Genomic DNA, 27,192 nt, shown 5'->3' with positions numbered 1-27,192 from the left:
TTTTGTGGTGAGGATACAGGAAAAGTTTTCTTCTGATGACTCTTCCATGAAGGTCATATTTGTACAGGTGTCGCTGCACAGTCTGCTAAATCTTCCTGAAGGTCTTTTGCAGTCTAACGGGGGTTTTGATTTGCCTTTCTAGCAATCCTACGAGCAGTTCTCTCGGAAAGTTTTCTTGGTCTTCCAGACCTCAACTTGACCTCCACCATTCCTGCTAACTGACGTTTCTTAATTACATTACGAACTGAGGAAAACAGCTACCTCAAGATGCTTTGCTATCTTCTTATAGCCTTCTTCTGCTTTGTGGGCATCATTTATTTTAATTTTCAGAGTGCTAGGCAGCTGCTTAGAGGAGCCCATGGCTGCTGATTGTTGGGACAAGGTTTGAGGAGTCAGGGTATTTATAAAGCTTTGAAATTTGCATCACCTGGCCTTTCCTAATGATGACTGTGAACAAGCCATAGCCCTAACAAACTAATTAAGGTCTGTGACCTTGGTAAAAGTTATCTGAGAGCTCAAATCTCTTGGGTGCCCAAACTTTTGCTTTGTGCCCCTTTCCTTTTTTTCACTCTAAAATTGTACAAAACAAAAATAATACACTAATCTTGCTTAAAATGTTGAAAAGAATGTTTCATCTTTAACTTTATGACTTTTGGAGATCAGTTCATCTTCTACTCACTTAACTATTCACAGTAATGGAAATTTTGACCGGGGTGCCCAAACTTTTGCATACCACGTATGGTAACATTCTGCAAGCAGCTCATAGAAGTACTAGTCTTGTGTCACATCCCTTCAATCAGATCATGAAAGAAACAGCATCAGCATTACCTGGGCCCACGTTAGTCCGTTGTACTGGATGGCTAAGCTCTTCAGGTTGGCAAAGGCATCAGAGAGTGAGACTGGATTAGAAATGAGCATCAACTTGTTTTGACTAGTGGGAAATGGAAAACCATAAATAAGGTCACTGAAAGCAAAACCTGCATAAGCCTACCCTGGAGCCGGCTGAGAATTAGTTAAAACTAGCTAGATCAATTAACAAAGAAACCCAGGATGTGCTGATCCAGTTGCTTGTTGTCACATCTCCCACAGCACACGTACCCAAAGGCTGATGCTTGCATTGTAAGCATATTCAGGTTTCATCTTTTAATTGATAAACACCCCCCATCCAAGCAGTACAGAAGGGAAGTCACTCCTCCTCCTCTCCTTTTCCATTCCACATTCTGGTTTTCCTTTCACCCTATCTTCTCACCTACCTCTGGTTTCCCTCTTCCTTCCCTTTCTTCCATGGTCCATTGCTCTTTCTTATCTGATTCCTTCATCTTCAGCCCTTTACCCCTCCCATCTATCATCTCCCAGCTTCTCACTTCATCCACCCCCCCCCCCCCATCTCACTGGTCCTTGTGCCTCAGCTCGTACAGACCTCCAATCCTGGCACTTGCTGACTTGGGGGGGGGGGGGCACCAACCCTGCCCTCATCTGATCTAATAGGACAGAGGTGAGAAGATACTGTTTTTCCCAGAAGGTGGTGAATCTGTGGAATTCTCTGCCCAGGGAAGCAGTTGAGGCTTCTTCACTAAATATATTTAAGATACACTTAGGTGGACTTTTACATAGCAGGGGAATTAAGGGTTATGGGGAAAAGGCAGGTAGATGGAGCTGAGTTTATGGACAGATCAGCCATGATCTTATTAAATGGCAGGGCAGGCTCGATGGGCCAGATGGCCTACTCCTGCTTCTATTTCTTATATAAACAGCTCAATGCCCCACTGAGCTCTACCTGCCCCTGGAGAGTGTGGAAACTCACCTGTCACCTCAGAACTGTTCTGGAGCAGGGCATAATCAACTTCAAAGGATCATCTAATAAGTTCTTCAGCAATTTACATTGATTTTATACCTGAGGTCAAGATGTTCCAGTTTTCTTAAGTGCCGAGTAATTTGTGCTACTTGATCCCAGGACAGAAACAGGTTCTTGGCCAAATTCAGCTCTATCACATCTGAAAGAACATGGTGAAGGAATGGATTTGACAAACCTGCATTATTTGTGATCAAGATTCGGTGACCACATCTTACAATGCCCTGATTGGAGCCACAAATTCATCCCCTATTCAAAAGGTGAGCTGTAACCTACCTTACCTAGAACACCATAGCATAGTTAAGGGCCTGTGGCCTATAATGTTGTGTCAACCTTATAACAGACTCTAAGATCAATCTAACCCTTCTCTCCCACATAGCCTTCCATTTTTCCATCATCCATTTGCCCATCTAAGAGTTTCTTACATCTTCCTAATGTATATGCCTCTTGGCAGGGTGTTTCACACACCCACCACTCTGTAAAAAACTTACCTCTGGTATCCTTTGCTCCAATCATTTTAAAGTTATGCCTTCTGGTGCTAGCCATTTCCGTCCTGGGGTGAACACCTTTGACTGTCCACTCTATCTATGCTGCATATCATCTTGTACACATCCATCAAGTTGCCTCTCACCCTGCTTTACTCCAGAGAGAAAAGCACTAGCTCGCTCAACCTTTCCTCATCTTTTGTTAAGATCATGTATGGTAGCCCAGAATTTGATTCAAGAAAAATAGATTAAATTTACATCTTCTAAGACCCTAGGATGCTGCAAAAGTAGCCCAGCACAGACAACAGAGTATCATTTGAAGTGTGGCCCCTGTGGTAATGCAGGAAGGGAAGTAGATCAGCCACCCTGCACAAGATCTCATTAACAGCAATAGCATTGTGGATATGAAAGGAAAAGAGCTTCTCCTGCAGTGGAACACGATCACAATGATACCAATCACCACAGGAAACATCCGTGCACCTCCTGGTGTCAGTCAATCTCCCGTAGGTGTCAGAATCGGGAGGTTTATCATCACCTAAATACTGTATCTCATGAAATCTGTTGTTTTGTGGCAGCAGTACAGTGCAATGCATAAAAATACTATAAATTATAGTAAGAAACATATTAAAAAGTAGTTCAAACAAAGAGTAAAAAAAAGTGAGATAGTGTTCATGACTTCATGGACTATTCAGAAATCTGATGGCGGAGGGGAAGAAGTTGCTCCTAAAACATTGTGTACCTCCTCCCTGATAGTACATGATGAGAAGAGGGCATGTTCTGCTTCAATTCTTCCTGCAGCTCATTCCTGTTTGCACTCTCTAACTAACATGGAAAGCCCATTTTAATCTTAATTCCATAAACCTGAATATCTTCCTAAAACACAGGTCATCAATCTGCTCTGAAGCTCTCACTCGATACCCCTGAACGTCTCCCACACTCAGCAGCATTTTGAGGGAAGAGATCGAGGGGTCAGCAGTGGAAAAGGTGAGGAGCTAAGTTCCTGAGGGTCAACATCTCCAAAGTTCCTCAATCCAACACCATGTTACCATGAAGATGGCACACTAACAGCCATACTACATAAGAAGTTTGTGGAGATTTGGTACTTCTACAGATGTACCACAGAGGGAATTCTAACTGGTTGCATTACCATCTGATATAAAGGCTCCAATGCACAGTATTGGAAAGTGCTGCAAAGGGTTGTAAACTCAACCAGCTCCATCATGGGCGCTAACCTCCCCACTATTGAGGACTTCAGCAGGCGATGCCTCAAGGAGGTGGTATCCATCTTGAGGAATCCTCCCCACCCAGGACTTGTCCTCTTCTCATTACTACCATCAGAGAGGAAGGACGGGAGCCTCAATTGGAACGGCTTCATCCCCCTGCCACCAGATTTCTGAACAATCTATGAACCCATGAACACTACTCACGACTTGCTCTCTTTTGGCACAACTTATTTTTATTTCTTATTGTAACTTAAGAGTATTTTTAATGTATTGCACTGTACTGCTGCCAGAAAACAACCAACTTCACAACACGTCTGTAATAATAAGCCGACTCTCATTTGTAATGCATACGGTGAACAGTATGAACAGTGCACTGTATGCATTAGGTATTCCAGCTGCTCCATCTGCTGGTTAAAGTAGAAAATATGTGCTTACATTCGACACACAAGAGACTGCAAGAATCTGGGGCCACACGCAACCTGCTGGAGGAACCCATCGGGTCGAACAGCATCTATGGGAGGAAAGAAACTGTCGGTGTTTCAGGTCAAAACTCTGCAGCAGGACTATCAGTGTCCTGTTCAGATTTATTTATTTATTGCATGTACATCGAAACATACAGTGAAATGCACTGTTTGTGTTATTAACAAGGATGTACTTGGGACACCCTGCAAGTGTCACCACACAGTCCGGCACCAACACAGCATGCCTACAATGTTCAGCAGAACAACGACGACAGCAAAACTTCCCTTCCCACCCAGCAACTCACTCACACACAGACACGCCTCCCACCCGAGGACAGGCCACCTCCAGGCATCTGGTCACAGGCCCGGCTCTCAGACACGGCCCTCTGAGCTCTGGACAAGCTGACCCTGGGGCTTCGATCTTCAAGTCAATGCACACATGATAAACAAGTCTGAATCTGATTCAGAGTTTTGACCTGAAACATTGACAGCTCCTTTCCTCCCACACATGCTGCTCAATCTGCTGAGTTCTTCCAGTAGATTGTTTCTTGCACCTGCTTATGTTCATTTTCTCCTCATCTGCCTACCCACATTATCCCGGTGAGGAGCCTCTCTCTGCTGGATTTTGGTGGGTTAACAGTAAACCATCAAAGCCTGGCACCTTGAGGGAGTTGGAGGTTTGCCGCAGATGTTGAGGACTGCCTGGACTGCAGCTCTGCATCTGCTTACATTTAACTGCAGGGAATGGAAGCTTACAAGCTGTCATCTCAGCCAGAACAGCCTTACTACCCAGTTTTCCGAAACCTTGTGAAGATTTAATTAAAGGTGCAGAAAGCCAGATCAGAAACAATCTGGTGTCTCAGCTGATGAGAACATACACTAGTTTAATTAACTTGGAATGTAGTGTTTGTATCTCTTCATAGTGATACGTGTTTTGCAAGACCCTAGGCTCTCTCCATAATTACTTCAGGCAGTGGCCCCATACAGGGGAAAGCAAATACATTTCCTATCTTTCATACTTAGACACTGGGGTTGAAACACATTTGAAAAGAGCACACATTGTCTTCTAAACAAGTCTGAATAAGGAGAAGTTCTCCAAATTCAGGCACCACTTCTGATCTAATCAACCATGATGCAATGGTGGAGCAGACTCAATGAGCCAAATGGCCCAAAATCTGCTCCTATATCATATACTCAATCACATTCTTATTGCTGGAGTGAAACGAAGGACATGTCCGAACAAAGGACAGGTGACAAAACGAGGGACAAGTGGCCAAATGAAGGACAAGTGGCACGTGTCTGGATGAAGGACAGATGTCTGAATGAAAGATAGGTGACATGTGTTCAAACGAAGGGCAAGTGGCAGATGACCAGACAAAGGACAGGTGACTGGACGAAAGGGAGGTGACATGTGTCCAGACGAAGGACGGGTGTCCAAACCTTCAGATTAGTTATTTGCCAGGAATGCATATTCTACTTTTAAGACTTCACATACACATCATATACACTGTGAACCACTTGTACAGCAGAACATAAGACTCTAGAAGTAGAGTCTGATTTAATATATCTCTCAACCCCAAACATAAATATGAATGATTATAACTGCAGAATTTAAAAACAATGCCAAAAATTCAGAATGTAAATTCAGGTCATATGGCTCTCTACTCTGTAACAAACTTAATACTTCAGAACAATGCCCAGCTTCTCGTTTTAAAACATAGAACGGTACAGCACTCTACAGGTCCATGATGTTGTGCTGACCTTTTAACTTACCCACTTCCCTCCTACACAGCCATACCATTCAATGACTTGCATCCATGTGCCGATCTAAGGATCTTTTAGATGTACCTATGTATCTGCTTCTGTCACCACCCCTGACAGTGCATTCTAGGAACTTATCACTCTCCGGTTAAAAAAAAAACTACCTCTGAGCTCTTCCCTAAAATTTTAACTGGTACCCTGGGAAAAAGTCACTAGCTGTCCATTTTATGCATCTTATAATATTATACACCTTAATCACGTCGCCTCTCATGCTCCTTCAGCCAATGAGAAAAACCATAGCCTGCTCATCTTTTCTTCCTAAGATCTCTAATCCAGGCAGCTTCCTGGTAAATCTCCTCTGCACCCTCTCTAAAGCTTCCACATTCTTCCCATAATGAGGTGACCAGAGCTGAACACAATATTCCAAGTGTGGACTGACCACTATGTCAGTGAGTTATTCTATTCCCTTCCCTCCTTAGGTATTTTTCTAGCTTATCCTCAAAACTCATCTGTGCTACTTGCCTCAGACTATGGTAACAAATTCCACATTCCCTGGCAGAAGAATTCCCTTCTGGATTTATGGTGACTGTTATTTTGTCTCAGGTTTGGTCAGTGCATAAGCAGAAAATGTTTCTGTACACCTGCACTACTGAATCCCACATAACCTTGAATATCTCTGGTAAGAGACACAAATAAAAGCTACATCCATCTAACCTTGATGTCCAGACCACCAAGATATAGGCAAGCTCTGTGGACCAGCTAGTTTACTATATGCTTATTGCTATATTCTCAGCATTAATGAGGAACATTACCACCCATCCCACAATCTCTTGAACTCAATACCATCAGAAAAGATATACAACATCAGAACTAAGACTGACAGACTGGGTTACACCAGGCTGTGAGACTAATGCCACCACCAAAGTCGTCACTAGGTCAGTGAGCTGTTTACCAGTGCCACACACTTCACATGCATTTTGAATTATATTTTATTAACTCTTTGTGGTAATATTTTGTTTTATGTGCTCTGTTTGATATATGTTTTGTAGCTGCACCGTGGTCTGGAGGAACAATGTTTCATTTGGTTATACAGTCGACCTTCACTAATCCGACTACCTGTAATCCGGTTCCTTCGATAATCCGGCACTGATTATGCATAATGTGATCCTTCTGTAATTCTATATTTTCACGAATCCGGCACTCCTCAGGTCCCAATGGTGCCGGATTAGTGAAGGTCGACCTGTACTTATGTATAGTCAGATGTCAATAAACTTGAAATTTATTGACATCTGAACTTTATTGACATCTGTTATTTGCATGGCCTGAAGTTTCCACAAGCAGCACAAATATGTTAGGACTTTTTAATTCTAAAAAGCATCTTATTCTAATGGATCGTGAACTTTTTTTTGGTGTGTGTAAATCAGTACAGCTTAATTAACATTACAAGGATACTGGGACAGATGCTGGAGATTTCGTCTTCATCAATGACATGGCTTACTTTACAGTCTATGACTGAAACAATCAACAATGTTTCGAACCACCTGTAAATGAGACAGAGATGGGGTGAATTCATTAAAACATTCATTAACACTCAGCAGGGGAGCTTCTTCTCAAAGAAAACTCTGGCTTTTGAGTACATGACATTTAAGTGCATATCCATTAGTGAAACATAATTCTCAGCTACATTTCTCGTGGGAAGACACTGTGACAAGAATACACATAGATAAGATGTTAGCTGTCCTGTGTGATCAGCAGTTGGTCTGCCACCTGTCTTCGGGAGAGAGAGAGATAAGGAAGACAATGGAGCAGCATTTGGAGATGTGTAATGAAGGGACAGGAGAGAGAGCTGTCTAGAGCGGCTCCCCCTTTGAACCCTGAACTGTTTGAAGTGATGGACAGGCGATACCCCAGCAGGGGGATAAAAAGGGACAGGTTCGCTAAGGCGACACACACACGACACCCGAGGTAACGAGACCCTGGAAACGGTGCGCCTCTCACAAGTCGGTGGGAAGCTTTTGGACGGCTGATCGCGGGATCAAGCCATAAACGCACAGGGTGGAAAGGCACGATCGGCGGGAACCTGATGTGTGTCCACCCTTGCCTGGGTGCCAGGTTCAGCGCAGGGAAACGATCGTATCTGGAAACGGAGGGGTCACGGTCGGTGACCTCAGATGACATCACAAAGGACTCGCCCGACAGCTGACTGCGAAGGTCTGTGTGTGGAAGCTGTGTTGAATATTCATTCGTTTTGCTCTCTCTCCTCCTCTCCCCCACTGTCCATCGCCATGGCAACGGTTACTGCGAACTGAACTAAATTGAACTGGACTTTGTGTCACTTTGAAACTGGTCATTTACCCCTAGACAACGATAGAGCTTGATTGAACCTGTTATCTTAATTCTGTGCACATGTGTGTTTATCATTGCTGAACTGTTGCATTTATTATCCTTTCGATTAGAGTACTGTGTTGCTTGTTTCTTTAATAAAACTTTCTTAGTTCTAGTAATCCAGACTCCAACTGAGTGATCCACTTCTGCTGGTTTGGCAACCCAGTTACGGGGTACGTAACAACACACAAACTCCTTACAACCAGTGGTGGAATTGAACCCAGGTCACTGGCACTATAATGGTGTTACACTCTCCACTACACAACCATGCTACACCCGAGAAATCCATAAGCTATAAAAAAACACTCCACCTATTAGCTATAAAATTAAGATTTCTCAACCAGTGGAAGCTAAGGCACCGAATACATTTACATTGGAGGTTGATTGGCCAGGGTGTAAAAGGGAGAAGGCAGGAAACTTGGATTGAAAGGAATAATAAATCAGCCATGATGGAATGGTGGAGAAGACTTGATGGGCTGAATGACCTAATTCTGTTCTTATGTCTTAAAATACTTCCAACCACACCCAGCAAAACTGTCAGGAAAGGAGAGGTGCAGTGAAAGAACTTGGGGAAATCTAAAAATATTTTTTAAATGGGGAAGAAGTGCTAAATTTGCAAGTTATGTTTCCAAGAGTAAGCAATGATCTGAATTATACCTTCCATCTCCATTGTTAAGTGGGAAACCTCACTGTATTAAACTCAATCCGTAACCATGAAATACTTTTGATAGTAAGATGATCAAGTTTCAAAACAAAATAGTATAGGCTTAAACAGAGAAGAGTGAGGTTTAATGGGGATTTAGTTGGAAAGCTGGAAAAGTTTCTTTTTAAACAGACAGTAGTGGATATCTGGCACTTGCTGCTTAAGGAGGCGATGGAATCAAATGCAATCCGACACATTTAGAAGACACTGAAACAGGCGGGGACAGAAGGACATGGAAAATGGATTTAGTGTAAAGCGGTTGACATGGATATGATGGGCTGAATGGCTAGATTTCTTACAGATTAACTCACAGGTTGAGTCAGTGGTGAGGAAGGAAAATACAATGTTCGCATTCACTTTGAGAGGACTGGAATATAAAAGCACTGATGTAATGTTGAGATTATATAAGGTATTGGTCAGACAACACTTGAGCAGTTTTGGGCCACTTATCTAAGAAATGATGCGCTGGCATTGGACTTGGCCCAGAGAAGATTCCCGAGGATGATAGGGTTAATGTATAAAGGGAGTTTGATGGATCCGGGCCTGTACTCGCTGGTGTTTAGAAGAAAGAGGGGGGCATTTCATTGAAATCCACTTTTTTTTTTAAGATGCTTGAAAATAGGTTCAAGGGGGATGTCAGAGGTAAGTTTTTCACACAGAGTGGGGGGTGTATGGAATGCACTGCCAGCGATGGTGGAGGAGGCAGATAGAATAGGGTCTTTTAAGAGACCCTTAGTTCGATACATGGAGCTTAGAAAAATAGAGGGCTATGCCGTAGGGTAATTCTAGACAGTTTCTGGAGGTTACATGGCTGGCACAACGTTGTGGGCCGAAGGGCCTGTAATATACTGTAGATTTCTATATTCTATGAATATTGAAAGGCCTAGATAGAGCGGATGCGGAGAGGATGTTTCCAATAGTGGGGGAATCTAGGACCAGAGGCACAGCCTCAGAATAGAAGGACATCCTCTTTTGAGAGAGATAAGAAGTAACTTCTTTACTAAGATGGTGAACTTGTGGAACTCATTGCCACATACAGCTGTGGAGTCTAAGTCATGGAGGTTGATAGGTCCTTGATTAGTAAGGATGTCGAAGGTTACAGGAGAAGGCAGGAGAATGGGGTTGGCACGATGGGATGATGGAGCGACTCGTTAGACTAGATGGCCGAAGCCTGCATCTATGTCTTCTGGTGGCATCGATGCTGACTCTAAAAATACTGGAGATTAAAGATGATTCAACAGGCCTTACAGGGTGCGTCCAGATCAGCAGGTTGTGCGATGAACTTCCAGAACATGGGATCAGGTTACTCCAGCCCGCCATGTATATGAAGAATGATAAGAAGACACATATAGCTATGCTATATGTACGTATTAATGCAGTCAGCCTCCAGCTATATTTACAATATTTCACAGAGGGAACAGCAGGAGGTGTGGGACTAAAAAGACTTGTAAAGAGCTTCACTCGGCTTCATAACAGTCTCTCAGTACCTGTGTTTAGTCTCTGCACCTGGGTTTCCCAGAAGTTCGATGGGTTTCTTGCACCAGCGGACAGGATTTCCCTGGCAGTCCTGTATTCCCTGGTTGCCCTCCGGCCCATAGCGGTCTTTCACAGCTGAGAGGAAATCAACTCCGAAGTTTGCCTTTTGAGGACGAATGAATGAACCACCTGTGGGGTGACTGAAGGAGAGGCAGAGCTTTTTAATGCAGTAGCAGCCTGTCCCTCAGGATAGTTAGAAACATCTAAACGTCTGGTATGAAGGGGCAAACACACAGGATCACAAAAAGCTGTAGAGGGCTGTAAACTCAGCCAGCTCCATCCATGGGCACTAACATCCCCAGCAGTGAGGACATCTTCAGACATCCCCCACATGAGCCATCTGTTGTCGGCCCCCAACCAACACATATTCCACTCTCCCCTCCTACCCCTCCTCACAGTCCCCCACCCTGCTCTCATGACTATACTCCCTCCCCACACGAAACCACCACGGTGGGCTTCACAGCTGAACAGGTGAGAAGACAGCTGAAACGCCTCAACCCAAACAAGGCTGCAGGACCGGATGGTGTCAGTACCAGGGTGCTCAAAGCCTGTGCCCCTCAGCTATGTGGAGTACTTCGCCATGTCTTCAACCTGAGCCTGAGGCTCCGGAGGGTTCCTGTACTGTGGAAGATGTCCTGCCTCGTCCCTGTGCCAAAGATGCCACGCACCAGCGGCCTCAATGACTACAGACCGGTGGCATTGACCTCCCACATCATGAGGACCCTGGAGAGACTTGTTCTGGAGCTGCTCCGGCCTCTGGTCAGGCCACACTTAGATCCCCTCCAGTTCACCTACCAGCCCCGACTAGGAGTTGAGGATGCCATCGTCTACCTGCTGAACCGTGTCTACGCCCTCCTGGACAAGCCAGCGAGCACTGTGAGGGTCATGGTTTTTGACTTCTCCAGTGCGTTCAACACCATCCGCCCTGCTGTGCTGGGGGAGAAGCTGACAGCGATGCAGGTGGATGCTTCCCTGGTGTCATGGATTCTTGATTACCTGACTGGCAGACCACAGTACGTGTGCTTGCAACACTGTGTGTCCGACAGAGTGATCAGCAGCACCGGGGCTCCACAGGGGACTGTCTTGTCTCCCTTTCTCTTCACCATTTACACCTCGGACTTCAACGACTGCACAGAGTCTTGTCATCTTCAGAAGTTTTCGGATGACTCTGCCATAGTAGGATGCATCAGCAAGGGAGATGAGGCTGAGTACAGGGCTACGGTAGGAAACTTTGTTACATGGTGTGAGCAGAATTATCTGCAGCTTTATGTGAAAAAGACTAAGGAGCTGGTGGTAGACCTGAGGTGAGCTAAGGTACCGGTGACCCCTGTTTCCAACCAGGGGGTCAGTGTGGACATGGTGGAGGATTACAAATACCTGGGGATACGAATTGACAATAAACTGGACTGGTCAAAGAACACTGAGGCTGTCTACAAGGAGGGTCAGAGCCGTCTCTATTTCCTGAGGAGACTGAGGTCCTTTAACATCTGCCGGACGATGCTGAGGATGTTCTACGAGACTGTGGTGGCCAGTGCTATCATGTTTGCTGTTGTGTGCTGGGGCAGCAGGCTGAGGGTAGCAGACACCAACAGAATCAACAAACTCGTTCGTAAGGCCAGTGATGTTGTGGGGATGGAACTGGACTCTCTCATGGTGGTGTCTGAAAAGAGGATGCTGTCCAAGTTGCATGCCATCTTGGACAATGTCTCCCATCCACTACATAATGTACTGGTTGGGCACAGAAGTACATTCAGCCAAAGACTCATTCCACCGAGATGCAACACAGAGCGTCATAGGAAGTCATTCCTGCCTGTGGCCATCAAACTTTACAACTCCTCCCTTGGACGGTCAGACATCCTGAGCCAATAGGCTGGTCCTGGACTTATTTCCTGGCATAATTTGCATATTACTATTTAACTATTTATGGTTTTATTACTATTTATTATTTATGGTGCAACTGTAATGAAAACCAATTCCCTCCCCCCCCCCCCCCGGGATCTAAGTATGACTATGACTATGACTAAAAGGGGAACATCCATCATGAAGGACACCCACCACCCAGGACGTGCCTCTTCTCATCCGGGAGTTACAGGATCCTGAAAACACACACTCAATGTGTTAGGAACAGCTTCCACCCATCTGTCATCAGATTTCTGAACCGTCCATGAACACTACCTCATTATTTTGTTATCTTTTTGCCCTTTTTAGTATTTCTTATTGTAACTTATAGTATGCATTGCACTGTACAAAATGCCAGTGATATTAAACCCGATTCTGAAACTACCCACCCAGCAAACTGCCTTTTCCAAAAGTTCCCTTCTGGAAAGCACTATAGGGCTATTAATAGAAAAAATTCATACTACCTTAAAACTTTCTTCCCCCAGGCAGTTAATCTGATGAACCATTCAAATGGGTGCTACGGTAGCTTAGCAGTTAGCATGACGCTATTAGAGCTCACAGTGTTCCAAAGTTCGGAGTTCAATTCCGGCCTCCTCTGTAAGGAGTCTGTACGTCCTCCCCTGGAATGCGTTGAGTTTTCCCCAGGTGTTCCAGTTTCTTTCCACAGTCCCCTGAAATACTGGGTACATTAACTGGTCACTGTAAACTGTCCTGGAATTAGGTTAGGGTTAATTGGGTTTGTCTGGGATCTCTGGGGTGGCATGGCTCAAAGGACCAGAAGGGTCTACTCTGTGGTGTATAGATAGATAAATAAATAAATAGATAGATAGATAGATAGATAGAATTCAAGTTAGCCCCCCACACCCCTCTATTACCTCAGTCACTGCATTGCACTGTAAATACTTTTTATAATATTGTAGACATGCTGGTATTTATGTACTTACGTACATTTTACTCCAAATCCATACTTAAACCTTTTATATTTGTACCATTCCTTATTCTGTACAATTGTTGAATGCTGTTTTTTCTTGCATGTTGCGCCAACGCACCACAGCAAATTCCTAATACATGCAAGTAAGTGTAAAGGGTTAACATACGAGGAACGTTTGATAGCTCTGGGGCTGTACTCACTGGAGTTTGGAAGAATGAGGGGGGAAATCAATATTAAGATGTGTAGGTAGAGTGAAAATAGAAAAGGATGTTTCAGATGGTGGGGGAAACTAGAACCAGGGGGTGGGGGAGGGAGGATGCCTCAGAATACAAGAACATCCCTTTCAAACAGAGATGGCAGAGAATTTCTTTAGTCAGAGAGTGATGAATAGAAGAACGTCCCTTTCAAACAGGGATGGCAGATAATTTCTTTAGTCAGAGGGTGATGAATAGAAGAACGTCCCTTTCAAACAGAGATGGCAGATAATTTCTTTAGTCAGAGGGTGATGAATACAAGAACATCCCTTTCAAACAGAGATGGCAGAGAATTTCTTTAGTCAGAGGGTGATGAATAGAAGAACGTCCCTTTCAAACAGGGATGGCAGATAATTTCTTTAGTCAGAGGGTGATGAATCTGTGGAATTCATTGCCACAGGTGGTGTGGAGGGCAAGTCATTGGGTATGTTTAAAACTGAGGTTGACAGGTTGAGGTTGAGGTTGAGGTTGATTAGTAAGGGCATCAAAGGAATCTGATAGAAGAGGAGAATAGACCCTGGTAGAACAGGAAGGAGGAAAAGAACCAGTGGGGGGGTGATGGGCAGATAAAGAGAAGAGAAGAGGCAAGAGGTAAATTTTGTACTGTTCGATGGCTGTGGGTCTGTACTTGCTGGAGTTTAGAAGAATGGGGGGGGGGGGAAATCTCATTGAAACATTGAATATTGAAAGGCTTAGATAGAGTGCACGTGGAGAAGGTGTCCCCTATGGTGGGTGAGTCTAGGACCACAGGGCACAGCCTCAGAACAGAAGGATGTCCCTTTAGAACTAAGATGAGGCGGAATTTCTTTAGCCAGAGAGCGGTGAATCTGTGGAATCCACTGACACAAATGGCTGTGGAAGCCAAGTCATCAGGTATTGAAAGTAGAGGTTGATTGATTAGTAAGGACATCAGAAGTTACTGGGAGAAGCCAAGAGAATGGGGTTGAGAGGAATAATAAATGAGGCAATATTGAATAGTGGAGCAGAATGGCCTAATTCTACCCCTATGTCTAATGCCTTACATAGCAAATAAAGTTGATCCTTGATTCTTGATAAATGGGAAGGGAATTACATGTAGAAGAAATTCCATTACCTGCACTGGAAATACTGCACTCCTTCATGAGTCCCATTGTGCTTTCCACGCTCAGGATTGTCCCATTCCACACCCAGCCAAATTCCTGGAAAACAGATGATCCATTTTAAGAGGTCATTTTGTTTCACCACTTCTAAGAAGCAAGGATTGACAATTCAGTCATTCGGCTGCAATGTTACTCAGTGCCCATTTTATTATGCACCTCCAATACCTAATAAAGTGGTCATAGGGTGTACGTTTGTGGTCATTTGTTGCTGTGGCCCATCCACTTCAAAGTTCAAAGTTCTGAGATGCTTTTCTACACACCACTGTTCTGATGTGTGGTCATTTGAACTATTGTTACCTTCCTCTCATGTTGAACCAGTCTGGCTATTTTCATTAACAGGCGTTTTCACCCACAGAACTGCTGTTCACTGGATGTTTTTTGATTTTTGGTCCATTCTCCATAAACCCCGGTGACTGTTATGTGTGAAAAATCCGAAGAGATCAGCAGTTTCTGAAATACTCAAATCTCCCCGTCTGGTATCAACAATCATTCCACAGTCAGTCACTTAGATCACATTTCTTTCCCATTCTGATTATTGGTTTGAACAACAACTAAACCTCTTGACCATGTCTGCATGCTTTTTGGCATTGAGTTGCTGCCACATGATTGGCTGATTAGATATTTGCAGTAATGAGCAAGTATACAGGTGTACCTAATAAAGTGATCACTGAATGTATAGTTAAATGTTTACTGGCTGCATGTAATGAAACATGACATTTTCTATCATTGAAAAACATCTATGTTAAAATAGTGTAGCAGATATATTAATAAACCCCCAATTTCCTCTCTCATTCCCCTTTCTCCCATGCTCCACTGTCCTCTACTATCAAATTCCTTCTTCTTCTGTCCTTTACCACTTCCACCTATCACCTCCCACCTTCTTACTTCATCCCCCTCACCTGACTTCACCTATCACCTGCCAGCTTGTACATCTTCTTCTTTGTTGTAGCGTGGATGAAATCACCAGAGAGACAGAGTTACTGGTAGATACAAAGCAGCTTCTTTATTCGACACAACAAGGTACAGCAGGCACCATACGGACAGAGACGCTTTCGGTAGAAAGGTCTGCTAGCCCAATGTGGGCTCGATATTTATATGCTAAACACAAAGGCAATCGCTACTTAAAAAGTTATAGACAATGTTCCTTTTGAAGCTACATACAAACATCACACCTTCTAACTTCATCCTTTCCTTCTGACGCCAACATGTCTGGGTGGTATCCACAGCCTTCAGTTAAATCCACAATACATTTATTTGGCATTTTACGTGTTAACATAGAAGACAATTAATATTTATAAAGTGCAGATAATACTGTCTCTGAAACTACAGCATCTGGTCAAACTACGGTGCCAGAAGCATCTGGCATTCACACCTTTTTAGGAAGCGCATTGTTGTGGACTCAATCCACAGTACTTTGTCAAATAGAAGTCTGGTGGCCAAAGTCATTTAAGTGTAAACGAATCATCTACCCAAAAAAACTCACTCTAACACTCTTCACCCATCTTCCCTCTCCTATCCAGTCTTGATTAAGGTCTCACCGGAAATGTCAACTGTTCATTCTTTTCCATAGATGCTGCCTGACCTGTTGAGTTCCTCCAGTATTTTGTGCTCAGTCCTCTGGATTTTCAGCGAATGCAAAATCTCTTGTGTTTATTACTAAACTGCCTAGTTATTTAGTGGCAGTGAAAAAGGGACTGAATGTGAAGTTTCTGTCAGTTGATGTCCTTCCCTTATTTTCATTTTTTTTTAATATTTCTGGAGGATGAAAGGTAAGTTCTACAACATGTGGATTGTCAGTAAACACACAGAGGTGAAGCTAACTGTTAATGCAAAGCTCTGCTAGATTTTAACTACAGTGGATTCTGGCTAATTGGGCCATTGGCTAATCAGGGCAGCTGCTTATTTGCGACAACTCTTAAAAGGAGAAAAATGAATCAAAAAAATAGCCGGATTCCTTTAGTTTATTTGGAACACTATGCCGCTTAATTGGGGTGGGAGACTGTTGCTGAACATTTTCTAACTAGCATCGTGTGGCCATTAGATGCTACACCATGCTCAGAGCAAAGTTTTTAAAATTGTGTCAGTTACGCATGTCTGTGTTCAAAAAGCAGTGATATTTTCACTGATAGCTGATGAGAAATCATCAGTAAGATAATTCAGAACTGTTTTTCGCACTGTGGTTTCAAACATTCAGACCTGGAAATGACAGAAATGACCAGGAATAAAAATACACCAATTTCATTACTTCAACAAGTAAGGAAGGCACAAAAAATTTGAAGGTATTGACAATCATCTTGAATGTTATCTTTGGTCCCCATGGACACTCAGTTCTCACTTGTGGCTCCAAGTAGTTGTTTGCATGACACACTTGAACAGGCGGGCTAAACCAGGCAAGGTTAGTCAGCGGGACTCATAGCCCTGCCTGTCCTAGCATGAGAACTCAGCTCTGGCAGACAGGGCGGATGAGATCCAGTGGCCAGGAAGGCGGTTCTGCAATGCTCCGTGGTGAGCAAAGGGCATGACCAGGCATGGTCATCCACTGTAACCAGGGAAGTCCCCAGCAGCTGGTGTTTACTCATCCCACCGGACCTGGAGTTCCCAGGCTGAGAGAGTGGAACTGCCCCTGTGCAACAGCTTTTCCACTTTAAAAACTCTCCCTCACAGGTTTTCTGTCATTGTTGGATAAGACGGACAACTACCAGGAGCATTGGTAATGCTCCAATGTATTCTGTTTTTCATTTCTCAGAAACTGTAGCCTTTAAATTTTTTAAAACTATTTCCATGAAACTTTGGTTAATTCAGGCAGTCACTTAATTGGGCCAAAATGGTCCTGATGTGTCCCAATTAACTGGAATGCACATTACAATTAGCACAAAGATATCAGGGGGACATCAGATCCACATAAGATTATTTACATTTTTACTTATTTACAGTAAAGCTTGATTACAGGATCTGTTGGCCCAATGAGCCAGTGCTGCCCATTTACCATACACCTGAGAGACCAGAGGACCTGTGAAAGCATGGAGGGACTAACTCCACCATGGGTGATACCAAACCCGGCTGTGAAAGGAGAGTGTTGGGTGTGGGACTAACAACTCCATCCCATAAAAGTCCAGTACTACAGAAATGCCTACTGAACCTTCAAAACCTCATCCCTGGGGGAGGAAGGATCTCTGAAGATGGGTTACACCTGGGGAAAACCTTAAAGACTTGCCCAGGACAGAGGACTCTGGTGAGCTGCTATCGGTATAGCTTTTTCCCCAGTAGGGTTGATGGGCTTAATGAATAAAAGAATTGGAATGAATAAGCACAACGACCTTCTAATCTGAGAGTAAGTGCTGGCTGTGGCTATGATGAGCACAGTGCCTCTGACTAAATAGATTGTGGCTCAGGACCCCACAGTAGACTTGAGCACATAATACAAAAGATCCCACAGTACCAATTCAAATCCTCCACAGTATCCCATCCAAAATCTAACCTTAACTCAACTTCACTAAATCCTAATCTGTTCACTATCTAAATGGTATCTTACAGAGCTGGTTTTGTATAGATTGGCTGTCTTATCTCATTGTCCAGTCTCTACTCTACTTCAATGTTTCAGCTTTAAAGGACTTCGGGATATCTTGTGGTGGTATAAATGTTGCTTCATTCCAACCACTATGAAAAATGATTGGGGAGTATACCTGATGTTGATGTCACTTTTCCCACGAAGCGCACAGTACCGTATTCATCCCGGCAGGCGACTCTTCGACCCACTGCATCACAGGGCACGCTGTCACTCTGTGTCATCCTCAGTATCTTTCAGTCTGTCACAACTCATCCAACTCTGAAACTGAAATCAGTTTAGTCTTGCCACACGTATCAAGGTCCAGTGAAGAACCTGTCTTGTGTACTGCTCTAACAGATCAACTTGTTAAACAGTACAGTGAAGTAGTAAAACAGTAACAGAATGCAGAATAAAGTCAAACATCTGCTGAGACAATAAGGTGCAAGGCTGTAATGAGGGAGATTATGTGATCAAGAATCCATTTTAGTGTACTAGGGAACCATTAAATAAGTCTGGTGGCAGTCCAAAGGGAGAGGGGAGCAAAGAGACTGCCTGGGGTGGGTGGGGTCTTTGATTATGCTGCCTGTTTCACCAAGGTACTGAGAAGTGTAGACAGTGTCCATGGTGGGGAGGATAGCTCCTGTGATGTTCTGAGCTGTGTGCACACCTCCCAAAACACATCCCATAGGCTGTGCTGTGAGAATTCCCATGTCACAGTGCTACACAAACTACTTTCTTCCAAGTTGTACACCTCCCTTTTGTAACTCAAGCTATCTAGAATCACACAGCATGGAGACAAAGCCAGAGATGCTTCTGCATAGACTACCCAAACAGTTTAATCCAGTTTTCTAAAAAGTTACTCATTCAGCAATGCTGCATGCTACAGGCCTTTCAGTCCAACTGTTCCATACCAACCAGCTAGTCCAATTTCCTGCATTTGGCCAACATCCCTCTAAGCTCTGCTCCTCGATGTACCTGTCTAAATGCTTCTTAAATGATACCTTTGTACCTGCCTCGACCACTACTACTGGCAGCTCGTTTTGCATACTTACCACCCTCTGTGTGAAAGTTTTATCCCTCAGATCTCTATATACTCACCATACATGAATGTAAAAGTTGCTCCTCGGCACCCTTTTAAATCTTTCCTTTCTCACCCCAAGTCTATGGCCCCTAATTTTGGACTCCCCTACCCTGGGGAAAAAGACTGTTGCCATCCATCTCAATAACTTAAGTACTTCCATAAGATCATCCCTCAATCTCTTAAAAAATGTAAAGGCTATTACGAAGCTCAAATTAAACTTGTAAATCCTTTTATACTAGAAGTCTGAATCTAACTGAGACTGTAACACGATGAGGCACAGGAGCAGCTTTAGACCATTCGGCCCATCAGTTCTGCACTGCCATTCCATCATGGCTGATTTACTATCCCTCGCAACCCCATTCTCCAGCCTTCTCTCAGCCTTGACACCCTGACTAATCAGAAACCTATCAACTTCCGCTTTAAATATACCCAATGACTTGGCCTCTACAGCTGTCTGCGGCAATGAATTTCACAGATTCACCACTGTCCAGCTGAAGAAATTTCTCATCTCAGTTCTAAAGGGATATCTTTGTATCCTGAGGCTATGCTCTCTGTTCCCAGACTTCCCCACTATAAGAAACATTTTCTCCATGTCCACTCTATCTAGGTCTTTCATTATTCGGTAGATTTCAATGGGAGAATTCAACTGTTATTAATAGAATTCTTATATTGCTCACATTTGAAGAGAGGGTGCCACATCACTAATTAAATAATTCATGAGGACACCTGACCAATATTTTCTGAAAGGCAGGAGAGGCTTTTTAGGAATATCTTTTCGCTTTCATAGCCCAGCTTCCCAGAGAGTCCTGGCATGTACAGTACCTAGATCTCTGATGGGAGTACTGATACAGACATATTAAACGCAGGCAGTTTAATTAATTCCTTGTAAATATTTCATTGCAGGTAGTGAGAATCTGTTCCTCACAATTACTTCTAAACAAAAATATGCCCAGTAATTAGTTGGATTCAAAATTTTTTTTATGGTGTACATTGAACCAAAATTAAAATAAGGAATGCTCAGTAATTTCTCATCCATCAGCTGTTCACACTCACACAGACCATCAAGTAAAACAAAGATTGAATAAATCTTTTAAAAGACACTTTGCCTTCCCTCACTTGTAAATTAACCAACAAAAATCCCCATAAGTCAAAGGATATTATTCCCTCAAGGCAGCCAACCGATCACTACTGATTCTATAACATTAAATACAGGGTACATAACCCTACTTCAGCTCACAATTCGGACAGAGTTGTGAGGACAGGAACCGCATCACATGTACAAAGTGTCTGGATGTGGACTGGAAGAGATGTCAGCTAAAGGGCAACTATCACAGTCTGGAAGGTGGGAATTGGCTGTTAATCTATATTCAGTCACTGTGGACAAGATGGGCCACAACAGTCTCTTGTGTTCTCTACTTGTTTTGTGACAGGAGTACAGTGCAAAGGCATAAATGTTACTTTAAAGTTATAAAATAAATAGTGCAAAAAAAAGGAATAAGGAGGTGGTTTTCATGGACAATTCAGAAGTCTGACAGCGGAGGGAAATAAGCTGTTCCTAAAACATTGAGTGTGTGTCTTCAGGCTCCTGTACCTCCTCATTGACGGTAGTAACAAGAAGATGGCATGTCCTGGATGGTGAGAGTTCTTAGCAATGGATGCCATCTTCTTGAGGCACCAGCTCTTGAAAATGTCCTTGATGGTGGTGAGGGTTGTCTCGTGATGGAGCTGGCTGTGTCTACATCCCTCTGCAGCTTTTTCTGATCCTGTGCAGTCGCCCCTCCATACCAGACAATGATGCAACCTGTCAGAATGTTCTCCAATGAACATCTGTAGAAATTTGCAAGAGCCTTTGCTGACATACCCAATTTCCTCAAAAAGTAGAGTTGCTAACATGTCTTCTTTGTCATTGCATCAATGTGTTGGGCTCAGGGCAGATCCTCCAAGATACTACTTCCAGGACCTCGAAGCTGTTCACCCTCTCCACTACTCACCCCTCAATGAAGACTGATGTGTGTTCTCCCAAGTTTCCTTCCTGAAGTCTAAACTCAGTTTCTTGCTCTTGCTGATGTTGAGTGTGAGGTTGTTGTTGTTGTGACACCACTCAACTAGCCAAACTACCTCACTTATACGCATCATCTGCAAATTTATAGACAGCATTTGAGCTGTGCTTAGCCACACAGTTATGAGTGTAGAGAGAATAGAAGAGTGTGCTAAGCATATATCCTTGAAGTGCACCCGTGTTGAATATCAGCAAGGACGAGATGCTATTTCCAATCCGTATTGGCTGTGATCTCTTTATAAAGATCCAATTGTAGAGCGAGGTACAGAGCAGTTTCTGCAGAAAGATTTGATTGCTCTTACATACAAGTGCAATTTATTAGTAATTTTAGAAAGTTTATCTCATGGTTACTGAGTTGCAATTAGCCAAATATAAACTGAACCATACAGCATGATCATGTATTGAAGAGTTAATTTGCTCACTCAGCAGTCCCAATGGCTCATCAAAGTACAAACTGTAATTCCTTTTGTAAATGAACTAACCTCCATTTTAATAGGAGTGGATCTCTGGACTTCATTGGGAAATGAAATAGGATTTCTTAATTCGCAATGACTTTCAAGAGAGAGTTGTTAAGAAGGCTTATGGTGTATTGGCCTTTGTTAGCCCAGGGATTGAGATGAAAAAATGTGGGGTAATGTTGCAGCTCCATAAAACTTCAGTTAGACCATACTTGGAGCATTGTGCTCAGTTTTGGTCGCCTTATATAGGAAGGATGTGGACTCTCTAGAGAGGGTGCAGAGGAGATTTATCAGGATGCTCAGCAGGCCAGGCAGCATCTATGGAGAAAGGTACAGTCAACACTTCAGGCAAAGACCCTTCAGAGGACTTCCACTCGGCCTTGGATCACCTGGACAATAGTAATACCTATGACAGGCTGCAGTTTATTGACTCCAAAACCTGGGACTCTGTTCCTTCCTCTGCAACTGGATTCTTCACTTCCTCACTGGGAGTCCACAGTTTGTGTGGAGAGGAAATAACATCTTCTGCTGAAGGGTCTCAGCCTGAAACGTAAATTGTACTTTCTTCCAGAGATGCTGCCTAGCCTGCTGAGTTTCTCCAGCATTTTGTGTGTGTTGCTTGGATTTCCAGCATCTGCTGATTTTCTCTTGATTGTTACCATGTTGCTGCCCGGATTAGAGAGCAGTCTTTTGAGGATGAGTTGAACGAGCTAGGGCTTTTCACTTTGGAGCAGAGAAGCATGTGAGAAGACTTGATATGGGTGTATAAGACAATAAGAGCCTAAGATAGAGTGGACACCAGCAGCTTTTTCCAGGGTGGTAATGGTTATTACAGGAGCATGCACTTTTAAGGTGACTGGAGGAAAGTATACAGGGGATGTTGGCAGGGCATGCCCTTTTCTCACTGTTACCATCAGGTAGAAGGTACAGAGGCCTGAAGGCCCACACTCAGCGATTCAGGAACTGCTTCTTCCCCTCTGCCACCCGAGTCCTAAATCGACATTGAATCTTTGGACACTACCTCACTTTTTTAAAAAATATACAGTATTTCTGGTTTTGCACTTTTTAAAAATCTATTCAATATGTAATTGATTTACTTGTTTATTTATTATTTTTTAAATTTAATTTATTTATTTATTCTCCCTGTTAGAAAAGACCTGGACCCGACACAATTTGCATATCGCCACAATAGGTCTTCAGCTGATGCAATCTCACTGGCTCTCCACTTGGCCTTGGATCACCTGGACAATAGAAATAGCTATGTCAGGCTGCAGTTTACTGACTCCAAAACCTGGGACTCTGTTCCTTTCTCTGCAACTGGTTCCTTGACTTCCTCACTGAGAGACCACAGTCTGTGTGGATTGAAAATAACATCTCCTCCTCACTGTCAGTCAGAGTCAGAATCAGGTTTATTATCACCAGCATGTGACGTGGAATTCTCCCCGTAACCTTTGACTCACTGATTAATCAAGAACCTATCGACCTTAAATATACCCAATGACTTGGCCTGCACAGCTGTCTGTGGCAATAAATTCCAAAGATTCACCACCCTCTGGCTAAAGAAATTCCTCCTCATCTCTGTTCTAAATAGACGTCCCTCTATCCTGAGGCTGTGCCCTCTAGTCCTAGACTTCCCCCGCTATAAGAGACATCCTTTCCATATACACTCCATATACATACCTAGACCTTTCAATATTCAATACATTTGAGATTGCCCTTTGTTCTTTTTAACTCCAGTGAATATAGGCCCAAAACCATAAAACACTCCTCATATGTTAACCCTTTCATTCCTGGGATCATTCTTGTGAACCCCCTCTGGACCCTCTCCAATGCCAGCACAACCTTTCTTAGATAAGAGGACCAAAACTCCTCACAATACTCCACATGTGGTCTGACCAACGCCTTATAAAGCCCCAGCATTACATTCTTGCTTTTGTTTCGTCTTGAAATAAATGCTAACATCACATTTGCCTTCCTTACCACCATATCAACCTGCAAGTTAACCTTTATGGAATCCTGCACAAGGACTCCCAAGTTCCTTTGCATCTTTTATTTTTGAATTTTCTCGCCATTTAGAAAATAATCCACACCTTTATTCTTCTGCTGAAGTGCATGGCCATACACTTCCCTACACTATATTCCATCTGCCATTTCTGTGCACATTTCCCCAATCTGTCTAAGTCCTTCTGCAGACATTTTACTTCCTCAACACTACCTGCTCCTCCACCTATTTTGTATCGTCTACTAACTCATCAATTTCTTCATCCAAATCACTAACATTTACTGACCCCATATGCACACCACTAGTCACTGGCAGCCAACCAGCAAAGCACCCATTTATTCCCACTCTTTTCTTCCTGCCAATCAGCCAAAGCTCTATCCATGCTAGTATCTTTCCTGTAATACCATGGGCTCTTATCTTTCTAAGCAGCCCAATGTGTGGCACCTTGTCAAAGGCCTTTTGAAGATCCAAGTAAACAACACCCACTGACTCTCCTGTGTCCATCCTGCTTGTCATATTTTCCAAGAATCCCAACAGATTTGTCAGGCAAGATTTCACCTTTAAAAGAGCATGCTGACTTTGGCCTATTTTATCATGTGCCTCCAAGTCCCCCAAAACCTCATCCACAATAGTACTCTTTCCAACCAGGTTTCCTCTGGGTACTCCAGACTCCTCCCACATTGCAAAGATGTACAGGTTAGGGTGAGTATGCACACTATGTTGGCGCCAGAAGCATAGCGACAGTCGCTGGCCACTCCCTAGCTAATTGTACCAATGATGCAAATGACGTATTTCATATGTTTTGACGTAGCTAATCTTTTGATTTTGACCAGAATCAGACAGTAAATTGAGTGGAGCAATGGCAAGTGTTAAAATTGATTATTTTACTTACTAATTGCAAAATGCCTCACTAGAACTACTGGACTGTAGATTCCCGGATGAATTTTGGGAACTCAGTATAGAACATCCACTGAATGAAGACGACAGAAACTTTGACGTATAATTCCGTAAGTGAAACAGTTTAATGGGATACTGGCCCTCTCTGGCCGGGGCACGGTCACGATGGACCAAACTGCCTGCCTGTGTGTTGTACTTTACGTTGCCCTACAGGCTTTAGGACAGGGAGTTTGAGATCTGCACCCGCGAGTGACCCAGATCTTTTATAAAATTTTGCCTCCTTGTTCTAGACTCCTCGCCATAGGAAAGGGGCTGCCTTCCAAGCAACGCATTAAACACTGCCATCAGACTGCATTTGGAGCGCATATATTTGGGGAGTCAAAGCCGGCTCACGATCAGCTACTCTCATGATTCAAATCTTCCGGAAAAACAATTCCATTTACCCACTATACCTTCACCCCCTCAGCTCCAAGGGCCTTGCCCTGGCCTTCAACCCCCAAGGCCTCCACCTCCACCGGACCCAGCCTGAGCTCGGACCCGCCAAACCTGGGCCTCACCGCCCGACCCAGCCTGCCGCCAGCTCTGGCTCTCAAGCTCGTTAAGCACCCAGGCGCCCTAATTCCCACCTTTCATCATCCTCTCACTGCCATCGAAACAGACCTGCCATCGCCTTCTGCCCGAATCCGTTGTTTAAGCTCTGGCGTACACGGTCACCAAGTGACGCAGCGGAACTCCTGCCAAAACGCCGCGGTTTCCCGGAAGGAGACGTTTTGTGTAACAACTGACGTTACCCTGGTGACAGTGTCCACCAGCGGCTGGAGGAGAGGGGGAGGTTAACCCTCGGTGACGTCACCTTGTCTTCCCACAGGTCTGGTGTAACGTCACCCAATCACCCCACGGGTCTAGTGTGACATCACACAGTCCAACAGGTCTGATTTGGTGTCAGCAACAGTCCCCCAACTGGCCTGCAAATGGTCTCACTCAACTAATAGTTATAGTCATAGTCATACTTTATTGATCCCGGGGGAAATTGGTTTTCGTTACAGTTGCTCCATAAATAATAAATAGTAATAAAACCATAAATAGTTAAATAGTAATATGTAAATTATGCCAGTAAATTATGAAATAAGTCCAGGACCAGCCTATCGGCTCAGGGTGCCTGACCCTCCAAGGGAGGAGTTGTAAAGTTTGATGGCCACAGGCAGGAATGACCTCCTATGACGCTCTGTGTTGCATCTCGGTGGAACGAGTCTCTGGCTGAATGTACTCCTGTGCCCACCCAGTACATTATGTAGTGGATGGGAGACATTGTCCAAGATGGCATGCAACTTGGATAGCATCCTCTTTTCAGACACCACCATGAGAGAGTCCAGTTCAATCCCCACAACATCACTGGCCTTACTTAATATAACCATATAACAATTACAGTACCTTTTTAATTGTCATTCAACCATACACCAAACGAAACAGCATTCCCCTGGGGCCAAGTTGGAAAACACATAATCAACAGTCAATCAGAGCACATACAATTATAACAGCAGAAGAAAACATAGAAAAATAATATTCAGAGAATAATAATAATATAGCCCAGGTCCCTGAGTGTCATGGTCTGCAGACTGATGGTGTATGGAACACACATCAAACTTGCTGGTGAACGCAGCAGGCCAGGCAGCATCTCTAGGAAGAGGTACAGTCAACAATTCAGGCCAAGACCCTTCGTCAGGACTAACTGAAAGAAGAGCTAGTAAGAGATTTGAAAGGGGGAGGGGGAGATCCAAAATGATGGGAGAAGACAGGAGGGGGAAGGATGGAGCCAAGAGCTGGACAGGTGATTGGCAAAAGGGATATGAGAGGATCATGGGACAGGAGGCCCAGGGAGAAAGACAAGGGGGGGAGGGGGAACCCAGAGAATGGGCAAGGAGTATAGTGACAGGGACAGAGGGAGAAAAAGGAGAGAGAGAAAGAATGTGTGTATATAATTAAATAACGGATGGGGACAAGGGGGAGGTGGGGCATTAGCGGAAGTTAGAGAAGTCAACGTTCATGCCATCAGGTTGGAGGCTACCCAGACGGAATATAAGGTGTTGTTCCTCCAACCTGAGTGTGGCTTCATCTTTACAGTAAAGGAGGCCGTGGATAGACATGTCAGAATGGGAATGGGATGTGGAATTAAAATGTGTGGCCACTGGGAGATCCTGCTTTCTCCAACCTGATGGCATGAACATTGACCTCAAACTTCCGCTAATGCCCCACCTCCCCCTCATATCCCATCCATTACTTATTTATATACACACATTATTTTTCTTTTTCTCTCTCCTTTTTCTCCCTCTGTCCCTCTCACTATACCCCTTGCCCATCCTCTGGGTTTCCCCCCTCCCCCTTTTCTTTCTCCCTAGGCCTCCTGTCCCATGATCCTCTCATATCCCTTTTGCCAATCAACTGTCCAGCTCTTGGCTCCATCCCTCCCCCTCCTGTCTTCTCCCATCATTTCAGATCTCCCCCTCCCCCTCCCACTTTCA

The 27,192-nt window shown here is 43.9% G+C and overlaps 1 protein-coding gene across 5 annotated transcripts in view; it reads right to left on the bottom strand.

Annotated features, from left to right (window-relative positions):
• Nucleotides 1–25,502, bottom strand: part of tbce (tubulin folding cofactor E) — a 71,405-nt gene extending 45,903 nt beyond the window's left edge. Inside the window, exons 1-7 of one of the 5 annotated variants that reach the window (XM_072251032.1) lie at nt 25,300–25,502; nt 18,313–18,461; nt 14,584–14,668; nt 10,358–10,546; nt 7,235–7,323; nt 1,895–1,994; nt 829–931 (exon numbers count right to left, since the gene is read on the bottom strand). In XM_072251032.1, the coding sequence (XP_072107133.1) occupies nt 829–931; nt 1,895–1,994; nt 7,235–7,323; nt 10,358–10,546; nt 14,584–14,668; nt 18,313–18,418 (672 nt within the window). In that variant the 5' untranslated portion in view covers nt 18,419–18,461; nt 25,300–25,502. Of the gene's footprint in view, nt 1–828; nt 932–1,894; nt 1,995–7,234; nt 7,324–10,357; nt 10,547–11,402; nt 12,350–14,583; nt 14,669–18,312; nt 18,462–25,299 lie in introns of those variants that run through there. The other 4 variants (XM_072251034.1, XM_072251033.1, XM_072251035.1 and 1 more) reach the window with 4 other exon arrangements.
• Between the last annotated feature and the right edge of the window lie 1,690 nt (nt 25,503–27,192).

This window comes from Mobula birostris, chromosome 2, assembly GCF_030028105.1.
Source record: "Mobula birostris isolate sMobBir1 chromosome 2, sMobBir1.hap1, whole genome shotgun sequence".
Taxonomy (NCBI): Eukaryota; Metazoa; Chordata; class Chondrichthyes; order Myliobatiformes; family Myliobatidae; genus Mobula; species Mobula birostris.
Note: the sequence above shows the minus strand (reverse complement) of the source record. Positions and strands in the feature narration are given on the sequence as shown.